Genomic DNA, 23,371 nt, shown 5'->3' on the forward strand with positions numbered 1-23,371 from the left:
AGGAGAGGTTCATAGTAGGGGACTAGGGGCCTAGAAGGCCCCTTCCTCTGGCAGAAAAATAAATAAACTACATGCAATTTTAAGTTTTATCTGTCTCAGAGTAATATTCAAATTGGTACACTTCCGCATGAAGTACATTCTACAATAAATAATGTTTTTAATTGTATTTTATATTATCATACGTAATTTCTGAAGACGCGCATTGTAGAATAAAAAGTAAACATATTTAGATAAAATGACAAACTTCAAGAAAAAACATATATATTGAAACAGGTTGTGTCACGGTGACGTCACCAGACGCAAAGTCACGGGGGAACGAGAACTGTGATATTAAGGAGTCTACAAACTCAATGTCGGGTTTACGTAACAAACTATTGTACCGCTGTGTACATTAATTCTTTGAAAGTAGACATAAATCAGGACAAATCTCTAAACCCACCTCGTGTTAACATTTACAAACGTTTTCTTACGATTGAAATTAAGATATGATAAAAAAAAGACGTACTGTTGAAAGGGGGGTATTTTTTTTTATAGAAAATCAAATTATCTTGCATTCTGCTCTGTCTGCGCTACATTTGTTTCTGTTGATTCTTTTATTGTAAAATTTACTTCTACCCATTACTGTAGTAAAACATTGACGACGAAAAACAGCCATTCAGAACAGTCGATTGGTTACCATGGTGACGAAATATTAACCAACTGAAAACAAAATGTCGGACGGAAAAATATCCCTGTGTTGTTCCAGAGAACACACGTATTGGTGTTCTAATCTTTTCTCTTTGAACCTGGGTCCGACATTGAGCGTCGCCGTCCGAAGGAAGCTTACAGTCTCAAATGTTTTTTAACTGTATAGATAAGCATATTGACTGTGAGGAGTTGCTTCCGTTTTGGCGTCAAAGTCATAACCACTGGTTGATCATTATTGTTTCTTCCTGATAGTAGCAACAGATAATTACTTTCTTACACAGTTTACAACCGATTTGTGTTAGAGTTGTCTCCCTTACCAATTGTTTCAAATCATTTATCTTAAGAGTAAGAATAACAAAAGAGTCATACATTCGTATTCCTGTGTATTTTTTTTTTTTTTTTAAATTGTCGGACTAAAACACAAATATAGAACCTCCTTAACGCGGAACTCATTTGAAAGGAGATGCGGGTCATAAATAATTTAGCATATGTGCTAATTACATCTTACGCTATATACACAGGTAAGTATAAAAGATTAAAAACAACCACGGTATCTGTTTCTATCATGTTATCAGTCATTGTTGAGTGACCCTGCGCTGCTGATGTACAGCACAGCGATATATATATTGTATTTTGAACCATACCCTATCCGAAATGGAAGAGATTGGCAGGGATCATTGTCTGTCGGCCCCTAGGGACCCAAACGGTGTTTGCTCGTAGTAAGAGATATGGGTTAGATCACGAACATTCCTTGATATGTATTTCAAAAATTCCCGAAGGCATACAAGCAATATACGTCTTTTTTAAAACCCGCGACTATATGTAAACATGCATACTACTAAAGTTGTATACTTGCACACGACAAAGTCGTATACCATGAACACGTGCATGAGGATACGTCGTTAGCACGTGCACGCATATCTTTACAGGATATTGATTTTCACTAAATTTTAAATTGTCTCTTTAGAACATCATTGGTTATTGAGATGCTGATGGCAGAAACTGCTTGATAAGTGGTAACAATTTGTTCCTTAGACGTTGTACCAATTTAGACAATATCACAAGTTAATCTGCACACAGAAAGAGCAGATATCCCACAAAAAAATAAGTAATGTTATATGCCAAGTAATTGTGCGGTCTGCGCAGATTGACTTACTTGGAGTCAGTAGATCGATTGCAGCTTTACGAGCGAGTAGCCGCTATCGACGTCAAGTGTAGAATTCTCAGTATTAATATTTTAAAACTTTGTCATTTTCTAGGTCAGTACCACGTTAGACAACTAGAACCTGGCTAATAAAGATTTGTCATCTTAACAAATGAAAATCGAAATTACATATGTAATCCAGTATTGCCTTCTGTTGATCAATTCAAATTTTCCATGACCGGATTTAAAATTGATTTGCAATCCTTCTTAGTTGGTTATTTATCATTTTGATAACTCAAGTATTGTTTATAAACGTTCAGTATAATTTATCACAATTGTCGTGCTGACCAATCACATTTTTTCGTGCTAACCTGTCTTGTGGTCAATATACACGATTCTCTAGTTATAACGAGTTTTTCTTTTGCCGTATACAAACTCAATACACAGCTGACAATATCTGGATCAATCCCAGGATGGCCACAACATAAAAACTGATATTTATGTGACAGCATCTTACGTTCTTATCAGTCTTTACCATTGTTTATTATTCCTTGTCATTCCATCCCTAATGCTATCTGTGTTTTATTTTTCTGTTATGTCCTCTTAAAGAATTACTAATACCAGTTTGACCCATCCCGAATAATTGATATTTTCTTCTTTGAAAAAAAAAATGATTAAATTTTTAATATTTCATCTTATCCCGTATAATTATCGAATTTTTAATTTTAAGAAGATATTTTTGGTTAAAAAAAATAATTCTATTGCATTTCCTTCTATTGCATTTCCTTTTTTAATGTTGGTTTATTAGTATATTGATACAAGATGTTCGAACGCATCCCGTATAATTTTAAAATAATTTTGTAAATTACATAAAAACGAAAAATGTATATTTGTACTTAAATGCAATACAATTCAATTACACACGTTGTTTTTTAAGTCTTTCCATTTTCTCGAATATTTATAAAAAAAATTGACCCATCCTCAGTAGTTTAGAAGTGACTTCACTTTAAATAACAAAAGGACAACATTCTAAATAATTAAATTGCTGATTCGGCATTTTTTAACCAGAATTGTACAAATTCGTTTAAGCAGAATACAACTCAACTTAAGCATCAACCGAATGAGTCTGAGTTCTTGAGAGAAAAACAATTACACTATTCCGCAAGACATTAACTAAGATAATTTAATATCAGGTGCAAAAGAACTGCTACAACTTTATACTAAAACTGGACCAGACTGTCAACTTCTATACACCGAAAAAGCGATTTGCAATGCTTTTTATTAGTGTTCGTTGTAAATTAATAGCGAATTAGTTCGCGTCCTTGAGTTACCCCTTTATAATATACTTAGTATCGACCGGCCGGCGTACACTGGTACCATTCAAGTGTCAGACGCCAGGACAAGATATCAACTTATGGTCAAAATTAGGTTCAATTCGATATACAACAGTTTAATTGTGTTTGAAATCATTCCAAATCGATATGTAAATGAATTTGATAACAGGTTAAACGAGATTCTTGGTGATGATCGAAGGTCTCTCAATACGCCATTTTGTGTTCCTGTCTTACGCAAAGAGAAATTATATCATTTGGCCGTCAATATTGTTGTTATGTGCGACAGTATTTCCTGCCCAGTCACATAAACAAACATTATACGATCGGAAAGACAGGTTCCAGAAGTTGCGCTATTAGTTACATGAAAAGGTCGGGTCTGCGCGACTGTCATCCGTTCTCACGTGCTAACATGCTATACGTGTCCGCCGGGAGTGCACGTGGTTCACAGCCTTGGCATGTCTGCTGTGTTACAAGCTTCCCTGCAATTTTTTTCTTTCTTCGAGGATGAAAATGATAATTGATATCGTCTGATGTTCATTTAATAAAGAATGAAATTGGTTTGTATAAATCACGTACGTGCGGCGGATCGATAGCCAATCACAGCGCGGGCCGCAGAGACAGCGCCACCTTGCGTGAGTTATCGCCCATTTTTGTGAGACAAAACTCGAGATAATTGCAATTACTATCTCGGGGGAGTGGTCAGTTTCCTCTGACCGTTGTTGGTCAATTGATACCGTCATTATGGTAATTGATCCTTATTATGATTGACGGTTGTTCTCCTTGATTTAAAATTAAGTTTGTATAGGAACAGACGTAGAAAACTTGAAAGTTATTTAGTTTTAGTAGAATGCCTTTCCCTTGACGAAATTAGCTCGGTGCTGATGGCTTCCCGGCTGACATTTGGGGGTACTGTCTATCAATGGGCGTATGTCGGGAACGCTACCGTCCCACCGCTTGTAACCGAACGGCCTGGTTACGGCCTGTATTAATTGGATGATGGCTGGTGGGTCGAGCGTAATGTTTCCGATAACGGGACCTAATCTCCCACCACTATAGCCGTTCGGACCCACTTGTTAGTTCTCATGGAGCATAGTTCTGGGCAAATGTGCTATCTGCATAGTTTTTAATATCCAAAATAGTCCAAACCAATTTGTAGAGTGCTCTGCCGAGATGAGGCTAACGCCGTTAAGTTTATTACCCCATTATAACTAATCTTCTTTTCCTATAAAATGCCACGCTAAACGAAATATGCAAATACGCGTACAGGAATATACAGTGAATTCACTTTATTGGTAGAACATAATCTCCAGCCGAGGAAAAAAGGTGCGCTTGTCTATGTGAACTGTGTCCTATAGTTATGTTTGTTCCGGATTTACGCGTACGTCATCCGACCCATATATTACGTGTGTGTTGTTGCCATATGGACACTATTTTTGTGTACTTAATGTATGAGTAACATTTCGCCTGCCGACCTATGTTCTGTACAATTTATGGATACGCCTCCCAACCCATATGACGGTTGTATGTTCTTCCGACCGAAAGATTGGACATGCCTTCCGACTTCTATACATATACAGCTACATTGTACATATTGCGAATCAATATTTGTTGTATTCCGGGTACATGGGTACGCCATACGACCCATACATTGTATATTCATTTGCCTTCCAGTTATATTGGTGCGCCCTACGACTCATGTTCCGGTTGTATTTGTATGTTTTACGACCCATATGCTATTTTTGTTCCGGTTGTATTGGTACGCCCTACTTTTTTTTATATATGTTCCGGGTATATTGGTAAGCCCTACGATCTATACTTATGATATGTGTTCCGGGTATATCTTAACGCCTTACGACCCAAATATTAGTTATGTTGTCTAGGTATACTCCTTCCTAATATCAAAAGACATAGATGATTTCATATAAAAACGTGTATCTGGATATTTGAAGAGGGCAATGCCTGGCGGAGGGGAGAGGAGAAGAGAGGGCGGTAGTGACCTAGAAGAATATTTTCACTGGTTAACGGCCGCAGGTATAAGTTCGGTATGTCTGACGGAGACGCATTTAATACGAATATCTGGTTTCGGGTTACCGGGTACAAACGTCATAACTCTGGTACAGACATACATAATTGGTAGGGTTTTACCGTGAGTGCATGTTTACGTATGTCATCCATTTTAAACAAGGGGTAGTACAAACGACACCTGATGATGAAAGTTGTCGGTCAAAGAAGGGTTTCCAGTTAGAACGACATTAACTTATATATAAAATAAATTGAGTTTCATAAACGAAATCAGATGTACAGATTCAGATTAACGAATACAATGTGCATTATCAAAATACCTTGTGGGTGATTGGTTGACATGGTACGGGTACTCTCTATGTACGGGTGAATTTACATCCGGATGACGGAATATGGACTGCCAACTCAGTGAAAGGCCGGTTTAATTCATCCACATTCCGGAGCCATGTTTTATAAAATCTGCTAAAGAAAAAACTAAACTATTAACAAACTCTCTCGATTAGAATTGATCCGGATGCCGGAATCCGGACGAAAATTCATCTGTGTAAAAGGATATAACTCGACAAGTTGTATTCCAATAAAATAAAAGAATACAACCAACGGAAATGATAATACTGAAAACATATACACAATTTGCTTCAAAACGTCATCTGTGTATATGGAGATAAAGCAACATCAACAGAAAGAATAAAGAAAACAAAATTAAGATTATATAGATATTTTTTTCTCGGAGGGGGGGTAACCGACCTTGGAATAGCAGCAAAGGCCAAATTAAGATGGGTTCCTAGAAAGACATTCGAAGAATGTCTAGAAAAACAGAGATCCGTATTGTTGCAGTAATGGCTGATAAAATTGTCTCTCTACGTAGAAGGCACGGAAAATAATTCCGATTATGCAAGGGCCGTACATAAGTCGCCCCTTACGACAATGCAACGGGATCCAGCAAGAATATTCTTCCCGAATTTGCAAGGGAAATTACTTTTTGAAATGAAAGCATATTAAACTACTTTTTATCAGATTTGACATGAATATCATTGCAGATATTTCATTAACTTAATTTTAAATTTGATTCAATCACCTGAGGAGAATAAATGCATATTTTCTGATTTAAATATTTTGAAAAATAAGGTTATTGGATTGGATTGGCATCAGATATAACGGTTTTTTCACCAATATGACTAAATGTTTGTCGACCTGTTCAAACAGTTTGACACGTTCGTACGTTCTTCCTGTCATGGCCCCGGGGTCGAACATATGATGGATTGTCTGTCCCCGGGGTAGGATCTTGTTTACCTATCTCGGAGTCATTTAGCCGGAACACCGATAAACCGCTTCCGGCGACACACTCGCGCATATTATCACATATATCAGAAGATTAATGCTTGATTTGAAATCGAACACTTATAGTAAATATCTGGAAAATATTCAGGTTTTAAAAGTATGTGAATTGACTAATTAAGAATGTTCTTGAGACAATCTGAATAAAGCCTTGGGGCTGGGATTTGGCACACGTGGGTATAGTATCTGTTCATCTTAAGTCGCAGGAGGCCAACAGATAAGAAATAAATATGTAAATGTAAGTTTTATCGTTTCGATTTGAATGATTTCGCACAGATTTTCAAGGCCGCAACAATCACTAATTCTAAAACCAGCCTTGAGGAAGCGAAAAACTGTCTGACACATGGGCCCCCCCTTAGCATAATTATAGTATCACGACCTTTGTACCGTGTACGAACTAATTTCAGCATTGTCAGCTTGCCCAACACTGTATGAAATAAGCGACATGCAATTTCTTGATAAATAACCTAATTTATTTAAATATTCTTGGATAGCTAATCTTGTAATTTAAAGTTTTAAATTCAGAGAGATGTAAATTTGAAGTTTTAAATTTGAATTTTGAAAACATCTTTATGGAATGTTATTGTGAACGTTTTGGAAAGCTAATCAGTCTTACACTTGTGTGAGTCCAGGTGCCTGATGGCAAAACGTCAATGCAGGTGAATGAGTGTACCGCTAATACAAGTAGGCATGCTTTTGAGATCTTCCAGAACATGGAAAAGGTATTATATTCCAACGGCAGTAATGAATAATACACATTCTTAATTATAGTACGAACATTCTCTTATTATATGAATATATCGGAATGGTTAACATGAAATTACGTCTGAATTTTTAACGTGCTATGAAATAACAGAAAAATCGTCATATACGAAACGATGATTGTAACAACAGGTGTTTAATCCTCCTAAATGTACAACAGCTTGCTATTTCTCCATCTTTATTTTCTGTGGCATTCCGTAAAAATGGAGTAATCCGCCCCTGGATAATTGCCCGAGCGATCCCAAGAAACACAGCAGGTCATCTCATAGACTAATTACTTCAACGTCTTGAAGAAACTTCAGAATTTGCTTCTCATCTTCTTGTAGATGAGGTTTTTTTTCTTACAATTTTAAGGAAATACATTAAACTCGAGCACATAAGTCTCACCAAAGTCTTACAACAGCGTTCGCTGAAGTAGGGGTTTTCGATTGTAAATACTTTTCTGTTGATGTTATTAAATATGATCCGTTTAAAGTGGCAGGATAACATGGCAATCTAGCAATCACTGTTTTAACTAAAATATTTCATAAAACTCCACAAACGACCCATTACGAAACCTTCACTGCAGTACCGATGGTAACGGGTTTGTGTGCAGATGAAGTCAATTATAACGTCTTTCGCGTGCATCCGTTGTGTTCCGGCTTTTAATGGCGGTGCGGATTTTGTAAAATTGTTTTGATTTGTTTATTTATTTTTGTTTCTAGATAAGCTAATAATCGTTACAAATGACTAATGAAAGCCACGTGGCATTATCTGGGATGAAAGCGGAGTGTATCATTTAACCACTGGTATTAATTACAGTAGGTGATATCTAACCCTGCTATAGGGTCTTCGAAGCAAAAGTAATCAGTTTTGAGAGAGAGAAAGCCTTGAGATATTGGAGATAACTTGCTGGATTTTAATCTGTTGTGTTCATGTGAGGTTCTACAGCCGACAGTTCTAAAAGTCATTCCACCGTTCGCGTATTTCCCGTCTCGGGGAAAATGGTATCAACAACACAGCAATCATGATGGAGAAAAACTCAATGAAAAACACTCCTCTTTAAGTTAACTATAGTCATGTAATAGTGTTTATTTATAGAGCCGAGTTAAGCATCGCTATGTGGTAATTAAGGCACACACAGGTGATAACTGTTTACAAAGGATGAACGTAAGGCACACACATGTGATAACTGTTTACAAAGGATGAACGTAAGGCACACACAGGTGATAACTGTTTACAAAGGATGAACGTAAGGCACACACAGGTGATAACTGTTTACAAAGGATGAACGTAAGGCACACACAGGTGATAACTGTTTACAAAGGATGAACGTAAGGCACACACAGGTGATAACTGTTTACAAAGGATGAACGTAAGGCACACACATGTGATAACTGTTTACAAAGGATGAACGTAAGGCACACACAGGTGATAACTGTTTACAGAGGATGAACAAGGCACACACAGGTAAAAACTGTTTACAAAGAATGAACGTAAGGCACACACAGGTGATAACTGTTTACAAAGGATGAACGTAATGCACACACAGGTGATAACTGTTTACAAAGGATGAACATAAGGCACACACAGGTGATAACTGTTTACAGAGGATGAACATAAGGCACACACAGGTAAAAACTGTTTACAAAGGATGAACGTAAGGCACACACATGTGATAACTGTTTACAAAGGTAGAACGTAAGACACACAGGTGATAACTGTTTACAAAGGATGAACGTAAGGCACACACATGTACAGGTGATAATTGTTTACAGGGATGAACGTAAGGCACACACAGGTGATTGCGGATGCTTAGGTCGAAGGTCGGGAAACCAAATAGGTCTAAACTTTTGTTAAAACGGAAGGGATGTGCGTAAAGCCCGTATTATATAAATTTCAAAAAATGAAAGACTGAGTCAGCACTCGTCATCCAGTGATTTATGCCTGTTAAAACCAAATAAAACATTAATCTAGGAAATTATTTTTCTTTTCCAAGGCACCGGCTCTTCATAAATCCTACAACCTCAAAAACAATATCAAGAACTATTACTTGTGAATGTTCGGGTCTTTCCGTCCTAATATTAGGGATATTCGGAACCAATCATGTTATGACGTTTGATTCAATTTTTTGACGGGAATTCCCGAATGATTAACGATTGATGTTTGTTGCCTGATCAAATTTGTTAATGACCTCCGTTCTCGTAAAATATGTGTTTCGACATTTTGTAAAATAGATTGTTAAAATTATATCAGAAAAGAATTCGCACTGAAAGATAAATATAATTTTGTTTTGTTTTACGTAAACATGAGGACTGACATGATGTATAATCGGAAACCCAGTTTCTTACACGCGTATTCTCTCTACCCCGCATCATGGAAAATGTTTGTAAGCATACATGTTATAAGAATACATTAGTAATCATTAAAAAGATGTTTTCAGCTATTGAATTGAACAATGTGATCTAGGAATGTGTTTTGGGGACACAACTTTTACACCAACCTGTACACAGAGTGCGCTAATACAACCTATGAGTCGGATGGCTCTCGGAACTTAAGAAAATAAAACTGGAAAAAAAACTGCCTTCTAACGGATTTTTATTTTCTATATGTTTCAGGAGCACGTCAGTCAAGCTTTTCTAAAACTCCAGGATGACAACCACAGCGAGACATCTGGGGAGACAAATACCAGCGACAGTGGGCGGGGTCTCAGCGATGACGAGGTTCACGGGTCAAGAGTCGGATCATATAGTAAGGGGAGAGGTGAGCTAGTAGAAAAGGGCGTGGTCTTAATGATAAGAGCGGTCTCTTGTTGTATGTAAATAAGGGCGGGGCAAAAGGGCGGGACCTCAGTGATGACGAGGTTCACGGGTCAAGAGTCGGATCATATAGTAAGGGGAGAGGTGAGCTAGTAGAAAAGGGCGTGGTCTTAATGATAAGAACGGTCTCTTGTTATATGTAAATAAGGGCGGGGCAAAAGGGCGGGACCATCAGTGATGACGAGGTTCACCGTTCAAGCAGGGGAGAGATTGTTAGTAGAAGAGGCGCGGCTTCATTGATTGGGTTGATGACAGACACATTGTATTTGTACATGGTATTTGTGGGCGGGTTTTGTTGTTGTTTATGTAAATTGACCAATGACCGTCCTCAAAATGACAGGGGCAGCACTCTCTTTTTTACATATAGATTAGCAATGTCTGGATCTTGTTATACATGTAAGTATGGGCGGAGTAAAAGGGCAGGGTAAAAAAATCCCGTAAGCTACGGCTGTATTCTAACCTATACAATTTACAGAAGATATTTTACAGAAATCTTTTGTAAAGGAGATAGATTTCCTAATAAGGTAGCATACATCCCTAATTACGCTCTACACTCAGTATGAGTAGTTAAAAGTCATGTTTTACTCTTAACATTTAACAATTTAAGGGGGAAATACCACATGGTGGCATTATAGCAGTGCATGCAAAAGAGTAAAACCTCGATATAATGCCCCTCGATCATTGTCGCATCGCTTATCGCCAGCATATTTCAATTAAACTGTAGTGTCTACCTTGTAGAAAGACAAAAATATTTGATTTCTGGACCGAAAGCCTCAAACAGCTTAACCCTGGTCGTTGTTCTCCTTTACATCGTAAGCGTCGCTCCGACTATGATGTTTAGGCTGTGTCGGCTTTAACATTCTTTTTACACTGACTTTATGATTCAAGTGTCTGTCATGTCTGGCTCGCAAGTTTTTAAGTATGTAGGTCTTAACGAAATTGTTCAGAAGGGATTTTGCTGGTTCACGACGATTTCAAATATTCTGCTCTGCTTGTACCCTTCGCTATCTGTTGTTTATTTCTCCCATTCTGATATTGGATGGATTTGCTACTTTTGGGCTGAACCACTGTGCGTGTCTCTTACAGCGTTACAACAATACACAGCATTCTTTAATTCTATACCCAGTGACATTGGTTTATCAAGTAGCGAGCCCGAGTAAAACTCTTCTGTACCAAAGGAAATTGGCTACATAACACCTGAAATTATTATTTTTATTTTTAAATTTAAAAAAAATGAAATTTCAATTTATCGATAATAATTTTTATATCAGATAAAAAAAGGTAAAGGCATGTCTTCGGATCATAATGATCACCTTTTCATAACAGACAAAAACATGTATTTCTTGAGAGTAAACCGAATTTGACAACTTGAACGTACGTACCATCGCTATAGTAAAACGAAGGTTAAAGGTCAAGGTAATTTGTAGAAATGAAGGTAAAAGGTTCAGGTTAAAACATGTGATCAATATTAGATATATAGGCTAAAGTTTTTGTTGTTTTTTTTGTTCAAAATATTGTGAACAATTTGTTCAATGTGATTTCTAAATGGCCATAAATATTCGTGTTTACTGTTTAGTTTAGATATACTTTATTGCCAGATAACAGCAAAAGGATTGTGTACCAGTTACACAATTGATACACGATACATGTAGAAGCTATTATTTTACTGAGGTGGAGATGAAATCGAACTTTTTGGACAAAAATCACGTTGGCAAGAGGCGGGTTTGTTTCAAATGGTGCCCAGTGGAAATAGAAGACAGTGTTGTCACAACTGGGGAGAACTATAAAACTTCGTTTTCTGTTTATCGCTTAAGTTACCGGTAGAAAAGTTTATGTACATGTACAAGGCTGAGCATTGGCAACGGAGTGAATAAGGCTTTGTACTTCCAGGGAAACGTCACCCTCTAAACAACGCTACGGCATCGTCTGTCAATGACGTCACACGGGGGGCCGGAGTAAAATTCCCGCCAATATTAGCTAAAGGACTTGGGGCGTTATGGGTAATTTTTGGCCTCATAAGAGGTGAAAATTTCAACTGGAATCTATTTGCTAATTTCTGTTATAAATATCGTTTTCATTAATTGGTGCAATCTTTCGTGGTTTAGACTTTTTACTATGAGCATGCGAAGATACCCTACCATAGCATCGAAACTGCGTTGCTATGCAGAAATAGCCAAAATATGGTGTTTTTGGTCAGTAAACATGCAGAAATGAAAGCCTGCGCATCTGACAAACAAAAAATCCTTTCTACGAATGAACACTGGTATAACAATGTTTAAGCACGTCAAATATGTATTTGTTTGTTGCAGGCTTTCAAAAAGTGAAGAGTGTTTAGTTAATTTCCTTCAAAATCGCCAATTTTCAACCAAATAGCGCATAACAGACGACATTCACATATTTTATTATGAAAATGCGCGTTTTTATCTCTCTTTGTAATGTCATACATGTACATGTATCTCCTAAACTAGTTGTCGAATGAATTTGAGATTTCATTTTTGCGTACTTCATTTATTCCAGATTACGAATATAACAACTAATTCTAAATGCCCGATGAGGCCGGAATTGACCATTAACGCCCCTACTCCTTTTAGAGAAGGAAATTGTGCAAGGCATAAACAAACAGATTAACAAGAATAAAAATATAACAGAACACAATAAATCATTTTAACAGTGAAACATCATGAGTAAGATAATATTCATAAAGAAAATGTATCCCCCGTATCAGGTGATAATATGAAATAGACAACGGTGTCACGTTCTCGCTTCGTGCTGGCTGTTTCTGGCACGTGCAGTAGATAAGGAAACATAACAATGGCCAATAAGAAGCGTGTGTACATCACACAGCTGAGAGAAAATTCGCCCTTTCAACCTCTATATCATCTCAAACAAGGAAAAACAGCTGTTCAATATATCAAATTTTTATTTTTAAATTAACGATGAAATATTAAAGTCAGTGAAAGAGCGGTAGTCTGACTGAGTCTACTAAATCAATTACAACATGGCGTACAACTTAACAGGGACTGACACGTTTTATATTTTTATGTTAAGAACACAGACATGAACATGTACTTTTTATTCTTTGCAGTCGTCCCTAAAACTAAACCTAATATGGAGGTGAATATTTACCAGAACCAGCACACATTCTTCCCGGAGGGACGTGAACCAATCTCGCCGATACAACTTCCAAGGTTCACAGCCTACCCGCCATACGCCCCTAACAACGGGCGTTACCAAGGAGAAACCGGAAGTAGTTATGCGGTGCATAGACCTCTACAAACGTTCCATTTTGGGACAAAGACTTCCTCTCTTGAGGACGACAGTGGATCTACATCCGGTATCCACACAATGGACGAAGACTTTACAGCACACCTAAAAGACAGTGTGATATAGGCCAAAAAATAATCATTTTCTACATCAAAAACAAAACATTGTTTCGTGACTTTAAATGTATGTGATAACTTGAGTTTCTGTGATATTATTTAATTTTGTACGTTAATAATATAACCTAAAGCAATGTAGCCAATCAGGAGCTGTTTACAAAATCCATGGAAGAAGAACTTGTTAACATTGTTGAATGACAGGAAGTGAGGTTTCGACGTCACACCGGAAGTGAGTGTACTAAAGAATGGACCCGACAGCAAGTTCGGGGCTTGCAGCGGACAGGAGACCTTTGCAGTCGAGGTAAATTACAATGTAAATGCGTGATTTGCATTCACACATTGTTCTAAACAAACACGGTTTCCCGTGTGAACAGTAGCCTAAGTACATCTTACACGTTCTAAACAATGAGGGAAACAGGCTATTGTTCCAACAAGGAACGTACTTTATCAGACAAAACATGGATTCCAGGGGTCGTTTTTTACACGTTGATAAGAGATATCGACCCATAAGTCTAAAGTTGTCTTTTTGTAAGCTTAATGTGGTCTTTTAGGTACAGGGGTATATTTTACTTCATAGAAGGTAATGAAAATAAATGGCTTCGGCTAACCCAGTGTGCTGTTTTGCCATTTCAGACATTGTGAAATCCGCTAGTAAGCCTCGGGACATGATACCTCTTTTTTCCGGATGTGACGGATGTCTGCATTGTGTCGGCAAAGTAACCGCGTCGGCATGGTAAGTTCAAGATATTAAACATCCGAACTAAAGTACATTCACGTCATATATATATAGGAAGAAAACAAAGATAATAATAAAAGTCTTTCCTTTGGTAGGATTTTCGACAAAATGTCAAAAGCTTCTTCCAAGATCCATGCAAAAACAAAATACTGTACTTAATAAAATATGTGTTAATTATTAATTTATATACACTTTTACATGCATATGTACATGTAATATATCTTGTTTATCTGGACCCTCGATAAACCGGAGATATTTTATTTCGATAATAATAATGAGGAATATATTTCATTTTTCGTTGTCTTTTATCCTAGTTTATATCAGTAAATTAGCATGCCAAAGCGTTATGGAGTTGTTTGAAACTGGGAGAGGGATATTTAATGAATAATTGACTCAATTTCTGCTGTCCGATTCCATTATTATATTACATTGTGTAATTATGTTAGTTTATTGAGCGATATATTTTTTCTTGAAACTAACGAAGTTCTGATGCAATAAAATGTTGTGCAGTTTGTAACTTTTTTATTGCCATTTTAAACTAACGAGTTTAGTTACCGAAAACATCCCAAATTGACTAATTTCACGTTTTTCCGAAAATCCAAGTAAAAGATGTTGAATGTGACGGCATTAGCGCTTAATGTCAAAAGTTAATAGCCGAATAATTCGGCGCGAAGCAATGAGTTGCTACCGGGCCTAACACACACTGGCCTATATATGTCATTAACCCAGTAAAGTTGGGTTTGCGTATCGATCTTCAGACTTGATTACCATCTTGTACCGTGTCTTGTTACATATGCAGATTTCCTCAGAAGGTTGATGAGTGAAGCATTGTTAAACATCCACTGAGATAAAACCGCGTTTGAACGGTAGATTAATTTCCCTGAACTACCCCCTTCTGTCGTAATCTGTGCAGTCTTGCCAGGGAAACATGCCCTCCCAAAATGTGATATATTTGAGTAGGCATTAACCTCTTAATTATCTGACAATGCTAGTGGTTTGTCATGCTCATCGCAATTAACATGCTGTTTCCTGTTTGGATCAGAGGATTTGGGTTTGTTTCTCCTTTCCTATTCCAAACGACGTAAGCGCGCTTCATCTGGAAGCTCCGAGAGTTTAACTTATATCTTCCGTAGACAATAAAAGTGGCGGATCACTTGTGCTTTCAGTTTTTTTAATTTAGGGTCGACTGACTTGAAATGTTTAAACTCTATTCTGTCAGCCCAACCCGACTGTACTATCTGGAAACTGTCACATTGAAAGGGTTCCTGTGTTCTTATCGGCGTGGAGGAAATAACGTTGTTATTATTTCTTAAATGCTGATTCAACATTTTTTTTTTGCCTTTTTAGATTCTGTGGGACGTTCTTCTGACAACTGAATGAGTATGGTTATCAACAACAAGGCCCAATAAAACTCATTGTGACATTGTTCAGACTCTTACGGCAGAATGGAGGATGTTTGTGCAGTTTTTTTTTTATAGCGCATGCTTTTTTAGTTAGTACTAACTTAAGAGCATGCATAATGTCCATTGTGCCAAATTCGTACGTAATGTCCAGTAATAGGACCGGTAGACTGACCATTATGTTATTTAGACTGACCATTACGTTATAATCTGTGAAATTGTGGTGGTCATCGGGAATTTTGCATCATCATGATTACTATTTTTGACCACGGGACCACACGCACAATTAAATGTACTGTTGTATCCCTAGACAAAAATCATCAGCCAATCGCCAAATCTTCGTCTATTAAACTATAAAGACATTACTCATTTTCATAATATGTTATTCGTGATTCATCGCATACAAACAAGCCCAACGTCCCATACAATCTCGGAAATTTGGCGATTGGTCAAATCGTATTCAATAATTCGTCTCTTATCTTAATTTCATGTGCTCAAGAGCTATTTTTGGTACATTTATATATCTGTAATGAAGTGTGTCTATTTCCAGTTATACAGCAGAACCTTTCTAATCCGGACAATCTGGACCAGTTTGTTCAAAGCATCATACGCTTAATCATTCGTCAATGCATGTTTTCAAAAAATGGCATTAAAGAAATATCTAAAATGTAGAAATATTCTTATGGTATTATTTACATGTATCTTCAAATGATCATCGGATACTCTGTACATGAACATGTTCTTTTGTTTTAAAGAATATCAATATTTTTTTGTAAATACACTGGTTTAAGGTTTTAATGTTTAGCCGATTAGGCGAATTGACGGAAAACAATTTCTGAAGACGATGAAGCCAGAGTAAAGAATTTCAACACATGTATATCAAAATGATAAACACGGGTTAATTAAACCTGTGTAAACTAGTATCCGTGTCGCTAATGCTGTAAAGATGTAACAGAAAGAGGTGCCATTATCAGAATATCCTATCTAATATGATGCCTGTTTAATTGACGTTGTAAAGATCGGAATAGACAGGTTTCGATAAATACAGAATTCTTTTTTATTAATCTTTTCCATATATGATGAACCATATGTAGTTCGATTTAAACAGGTTTCACTGTGTACAAAATAACCTGTCGAAACCGATGTAGGCTAGGATATACCACCATTACAATGTTGATATATCTCTATATACTCGCATTCGGATATCTTGTGCAATTTCCTATTGATGTTTTGTCCGGATTAGAAAGGTTCTGCTGTATTATATAATATCGTCAGCTTCCAGAGTTTATTGAGATCAGTTCACGCGCGTTATGCGCCAAACATTCCAGCGTGCGAGCTATTTATAGATCAGAGGCTGTGGTATAACTATCATTAAAACGTATATGAAATCCATTCTATCCGCGTTCTGTTTTCTTTATGTTCCAGGAAATAACTTGATTTTCAAGTGCATTGGAATACAGTGCTGCTCTGTACTTAAATAGTAATATGCTAGTGAATGACGGAGACATGACCTCTTTGTATAAGCCACTTGGGGAAATTACATTTTCTATGTAAGTACAATAAATCTAAGTGTAATCCTCGGAATCAATTAAAACCGCGAGATGGAAATCCTGAGTCCATTACGACCCGCTGTTTTGAAGCCGGCGTCGTTGCCAAGTTTGCGCGAGGAGCGTGAAGGTGTCGATATAACGACAGAGGAATGTAAATCAGGATCTCTTTATACCTAATACTACCAAATTATATGACACCGTATAATATGTGATAGATGTAAGTCGAAAACTGTTCAATAAGTGAGAAAAGGGATATGTAGAGGTGCATTGCACCTTGTTTTAAACAGAAGCCATAGCATACGTACACAGACCCGTTATACTTGGGTGGGAAATTCACAGAATCGTTTCGACGCGTAGAAGGTTTTGTTTTCACAGACGAAGTGTATCACATTAATATTCAATCTATTTAATTTCTTGTGCCGCGTTACAATATTGTTCTTGAACAGAATCGATGACATCAACATGTCAATTTCAAACAGTATCATCTCAGATGACATAATTTAATATCACATTATTCTAGAGTTATCTCCCCAATCTCATACTTCCGGCTTTGATGGCCCGCGGAGTTAGCCACTATGGACCAATATAGCTTAGACCACTGACGGCATTACAATAATTGTCCCCAATTTCAGTGTTGTTTATACACCAGTCGAAATAACATTGAATTGATTAAAAAATTGTCGAGCTCAAATATCACTCTATTCTATCCTAATTAAGTTGCTTTATCAAAACACACAATGAACGGCAAGCATATGTGTCGGACGATCTGATTCCCTAGAAAAGTGACGGACCGGAACGAAAACACCATAACGTGCCATTTTAGAAGGTTGTGGGTGTTGACATCATTCTTTGGACTACTTTCCTATTATATTCACGTCAAAGTGAAAAGCAGCGTCATTACTGTAAATTACGTGTGTAATATATTCATATTGAAGACAGCATGCAACAAGGACGTCTATTGTATTAGTACATCCTCCACGAGGTTAAATGTAACAATGATGATGATTGGTCAGATTATTATAGCCGTCACGAGGTTTAGATGTAACAAGGATAATTATTGGTCAGATTATTATATCCGCCGAGAGGTTCTTTGCTGGTGGTATGGATATTAGCACTGGTATTCCTGAAACCATTCTCGTGCTCTAACTCAGATTATGTGCTCAAGCTATATTTCTAATTCAGGCGATGAATACATGAAGATTTTTGTCAATGCTTTGGAAGAATTTATCGAAGACTATAAGCTGTATACCATTTTTGGTGTTGACACTTTTTTTGAACGTGTCGCATCATTTTAGCGCGTTACAATAAATTTTGTTTAAACAGAATCAGTGTTTGAGCATGAGAAATTAAATTCGTTTTTGAACTTTAAACTACTTATAGATAAATACCATTGCGTTAATAAAATAGGCTTTTATTAATTTTAATTCAGATTGTGTTTAACAATTCAGAACGTATTTAAAATATACACAAAAATCAAAAAATTATATCAGTTAGATGATTCCAATGTATTATGTTATGTTTGCTGAAAGTCATAAGGGAGATAATTCGAACAAAAATTATAAACAAAACATACAAAATGGAGCATATAACCTTAAGAACCTTATCATTTCACGTTGTCAGGATTGAAAGATTGAATATTTCCTGAAGATGAAGTAAATGGCTGCGCTTATCATGATCATGACTGGTTGGTTGTTAATAATTAAAATTGTATTATAATAAAAGTCATAAAGAGAAGGAATCTACGGTGCAGGTCTGACGGATCATGACCGAGAAAAGCAACGCTTTTATGAGACCAGAATTATCTCTATATCATTGGTATTACTCGTATTTTGTTCTTAAGGTCTAACACCTGGATAGCAACATGCGTCATATAACAGCCAGGACATGTCAACCTAACAGACAACCATCGGTCGTTACTTAGCCACAGTTTATGGTCAAAACCATTAACATTTTGTCGGTGACCATCTTTCTTTACAACTGAGGTCAGCGACGCAGTGACAAACAGAACAGATGTAGGAAAGAACATCTAAAAGAGCTTCTATTGAAATACTTCGAATATATTTGTTTTTGTTTTGATTGTTTGTTTGTTTTGTTAAAACTGATCCTTGCGATGAGTGATATTTATAGATGCCACAATCGTTTCTAAACAACTCGTATAGGAACATAACTTTATTTAAGGCACCTGTCCCACTGCAGACATTTCGTACATACATGTACATACAGCAACCTCCCCTTCATATCGTTTTGGGTATAACTGTATTGGTTTCTTGGTCAGGTAATCTCTGCATGACCAGTTGGATAGAACAACTGTTTTGTTATTGTAGTTTTACTCTCAAAACATGATTGGGGTTTTTTCCCAATCAGTTTTTATTTTGGTAAAGTTCCGCAAGATACGAGTTTCTTTTCAGAAATGATTTGTAAAGGCAATGGACACGACGGAGGAAAATCTCCAATGTCTCGTTACAGAATTGGTTGTGTTACACAGATACTGAAACTATTTACAAGAATGTATTTTAGTCTCTAGAAAAAACCTTTGATTTTATATCTTGACTTTTTTTTGGTAATTTTTAAAAATGTTCCCTGCAGCCCTTACTCCACTTGTAATGAAAACTAGCGTCCAAAAAAGTTTTCTATTTTTTTCTAGACCTTAAAAGTGATTATAACCCAAAGAACGGTCTCTTTTTATGGCCAGCTAGATATCTACTGCTCTTTTATACACAGAGATCGAACTCAAGTCTGGGGGAACTATTCTATCTAAATGTCGATTAGTAAATTTCTCATTCTCTGGACTGCATGGCGGCTACATCCGAAGTGTTTTGTCGGCTGCTAACATCGGAAGCCATCTTACCTACGTCAGCAGCCAATCAGAATAGCTTCCGGTTAAATTGACTTTTTTCAGAAAGAAACGAAACGAATTGTTTTCATAATTTTAAAGTTTAAATAGTTTGATCGTTTAATGAAATTATTTCATTTAAACAATACATACATAGCATCAACTATCCTTAACTTTCGTTTCTCATCGTGTCTTTTTCATGACGTTAAGCATAGAACGTGGGTTTAAAATAAAATGATTTAACGGAAGCTATTGTGTTTGACTGTTGAATACTGTGTATCAACACTATACAATTCTATAGTAGTACGCTTATAGAATTTTATAGTGTTGATACGCAGTATTCAACAGTCAAACACAATAGCTTCCGTTAAATCATTTAAACAGACAAACCCGGAATTCAGTTTCAAATCATACGAATCATATTTGAATACAATAATTAGAAAGCAGAACGGGTTTCACATTGGGGTTTGAAATTACTTACAGTGTAGTCCTTACTGCGGTTCAACCACTTTGAATAACGAAATGCCATGTTAAAAATTCCCAAACCATGTATGTTTATATGCTATAAAAATTAATAAAAGCGGTTTCAAATTTCGAAATATTCGTCCTTTACAATTTAAACGAGTTTAAATTTGATATTGCTTTATCAAAACATGCAGTGTAAAACCAATGGCTGGACAGCACGTTGAAAATGACGACTGTTCGTATGAAAACTGATTATGTGAAAAATGCTTATCTAAAAACAATGTAATAAGAATAATTTTAAATGAAAGGTAGGGACAGGAATAATCATTTAAAAACGCAAAGACTGATGTGAAACGTCGTTTCCGGATACCGGTATCTTACCTACATTTAGAACTCTGGGATACACTTCCGGAGAACAGGATGTTCATTGCTGTGCTTTATGCAGATACACAACAGCTAAAACCTTCTAAAAATTGTCTCTGCTAAACTAAAAATGTAATAAAAGAGGAATATTAGAAATATGGACGATTCGGAACACATGCTCTCACCAATATCCAACTGTATACAGAAAAATGAAGAGTCGGCATGTAGTCTCTTTCCACAAGACTCTTTTTGTCTGCGCAAGCTACGCTACAGAGAATTACAAAGAGAGCAAGCGTCTGGTCGAACGAGACTAACTCGCCATGCTGTTACTTGATAAGGACCTGCGCATATCTCTTACAGTTTGTCACAGATTTTAAAAAACATTTCAAAAATCTATTGATGCCCTCTATAAATCATGGTCACCATAACAACCGAATCTTCAACGAATGCAAAATGCGTTTGTCTTTCACCAGATTGCGCCACAGATAGTTCTACAATATAATTGGGCTTTGTTGTAGATATAAGAATCAATTATGGCGGCTTTAAGCTTGTGCATTATATATATTTTGAAGACCTTTCTTCTTTCGAAATGGGCCATTGTAAGCATGTCTCGACAATAAACGGTCTTCGTCTTATTCCAAAAGGTCACAGCTTAGACAGAAGAGTCGTTAATCTTCGAAATCGTTCAAGAACAATTACTCAAACATAAAAAAGGCATGGCCAACACATCCAATTTAGATAGAATACGATCTGCAGAATAAAACGTCAGTGCGAGAACAATAACAATAACGACCAATAGAATATCGGACTTTATGTAACATGACACCATTTCAAAAAGAGGCTCCATGGGCCTGTATTGTTCAACTATTATTCCAATCTTTTGGTAAACACGCCTCCATATCTGTGACCTTCGAATGGGATCAAGGACAAAATTAATAAAAAGTAATAAAAGTCAGCAATTGTGATAACGTGTTAGCTTAGCAGTCCAACTATTTCTACTCATACTCTAAGAACATGTTAATGGCCCATATTCACAAAACCATTATGATGCTCAAGCATGGATTTCGTACTCAAACCAACTTTCTTGTAACTCGCTTAAATCATGTGACACGGCCAAAATGTCAAGCGGAGGCACGGTAGTCTAGTGGTAGGACGCCGGGCTCGTGACCGAAGGGTTGTGGGTTCGAGTCATGACAAGGCTCTGTGTTGTATCTTTGAGCAAGTTACTTTACTCCGCTTGTTCCAGTCTACTCAGCTGTAAATGAATACGTGGTTGGGCAGTGCTAGAAGTTTTGAATGCTAGATATTCGCGCCGAAATGGCAACTCCGGCTGTATGCTCCTCAGGGAGTTGAGAAAGATATTGGCTGGTTGCAAAGGCCCTATAACCACAGATAATAATTGTGAACTGCTTTGACACCACCTACGAAAGCCGGGGTATCCGAAACAAGAACCTGGCAACTGACCATTATAGGTTTCGAACCCGCGACCTAGTGGTGGAGGGCTTGTCGTAGCAGAATGTCAGACGCCTTAACTACTAGCTATATAGGTCACCAAGTGGTTAAGGTGCAGCCCTTCAGTAGCTGTAAAGAAATAAAATGATGCCAGACGGACGCCGGGCGGCCTGTGGACGCTGCGCAATCGTATAACAGTAAGCTCAAAGGCAGTTCATGATTGGTAAGTCAGACAAAATAATAATGTAGCTTAAAACTTTAACAAAAAAAGTAATGACTTACAGCTGAAATTGAGATAATATTTTCAGCGAACAAAGGATCCAAGTTTTAAATTTATAGCAATGTTGAATTATTATGACGGATGTATCGCTTTTATAAACGTAGATCAGACAGAGTTAGGTTATGTATCCCTCTGAAAGGAAACACTGCTGCGATGTTTGTAATAAACCAATTATGTCGCGGACCTCTGTTTTTTTTTTACTCGAGGTGTCTTTCGGAATGCGTGGCCTTGACGTATAGAAAAGGCTAGGAATACACGAGAAGCATTTATTTGTGTTATCGTGATCTGCAGCAGAGCAGGGGGTGTGAAGTAACACAGCATTGTGCCATATTGGTTTCCGAAATTTCCAAATAAAAAAAATCTTGTCGCAGAGAGAATTGTTACAGATGGCGCAAAACGAAAACGTGTTGGTTTGTCACAACGGTCGTGGTCGATTGTGACGTTGTACATGGCCTTTATCCAAATCGTCACACGAACGTACGTACACGTTAATCACATGGGAGGAGTATAAGGGCCCCCGAAAGGTTGTCCGCTAACATGAAATCACTTGCAATTTCAATCATAGCTGAATTTGATACTGATGCAGCCCTGAGTGCTGTTTGTATATTGGGAATGAGTGAAAAGGTGATGGTGACATGGCGTCACACTAGTATACATATATATATGTACATGTATCAATTGAATTGTTTTGTTCGTAGTTTGTACAGCTCATAGTTGGGAACAGTAACAGTTCCAACCAGAGATAGCAACCCAAAGTGAATCTGATGGAGCAGTTGCTCCTTTGGGACCGCGTCATTTTCTTCATAAATTACATAATTGGTTCCACA

At 37.0% G+C, this 23,371-nt stretch overlaps 1 protein-coding gene across 3 annotated transcripts in view; it reads left to right on the forward strand.

Annotated features, from left to right (window-relative positions):
* Nucleotides 1–16,988, forward strand: part of LOC110440334 (protocadherin beta-10-like) — a 45,011-nt gene extending 28,023 nt beyond the window's left edge. For 2 of the 3 annotated variants that reach the window (XM_021483331.1, XM_021483330.1), the window contains 4 exons: nucleotides 9,885–10,029; nucleotides 13,171–13,766; nucleotides 14,099–14,198; nucleotides 15,549–16,988. In XM_021483331.1, coding sequence (XP_021339006.1) covers nucleotides 9,885–10,029; nucleotides 13,171–13,475 — 450 coding nt within the window. In that variant the 3' untranslated portion in view covers nucleotides 13,476–13,766; nucleotides 14,099–14,198; nucleotides 15,549–16,988. The remainder of the gene's footprint in view (nucleotides 1–9,884; nucleotides 10,030–13,170; nucleotides 13,767–14,098; nucleotides 14,199–15,548) is intronic. The other variant, XM_021483332.1, reaches the window with a different exon arrangement.
* Nucleotides 16,989–23,371: the final 6,383 nt, after the last annotated feature.

Source organism: Mizuhopecten yessoensis, unplaced genomic scaffold (genome assembly GCF_002113885.1).
Source record: "Mizuhopecten yessoensis strain PY_sf001 unplaced genomic scaffold, ASM211388v2 scaffold11179, whole genome shotgun sequence".
In the NCBI taxonomy this organism is placed as follows: Eukaryota; Metazoa; Mollusca; class Bivalvia; order Pectinida; family Pectinidae; genus Mizuhopecten; species Mizuhopecten yessoensis.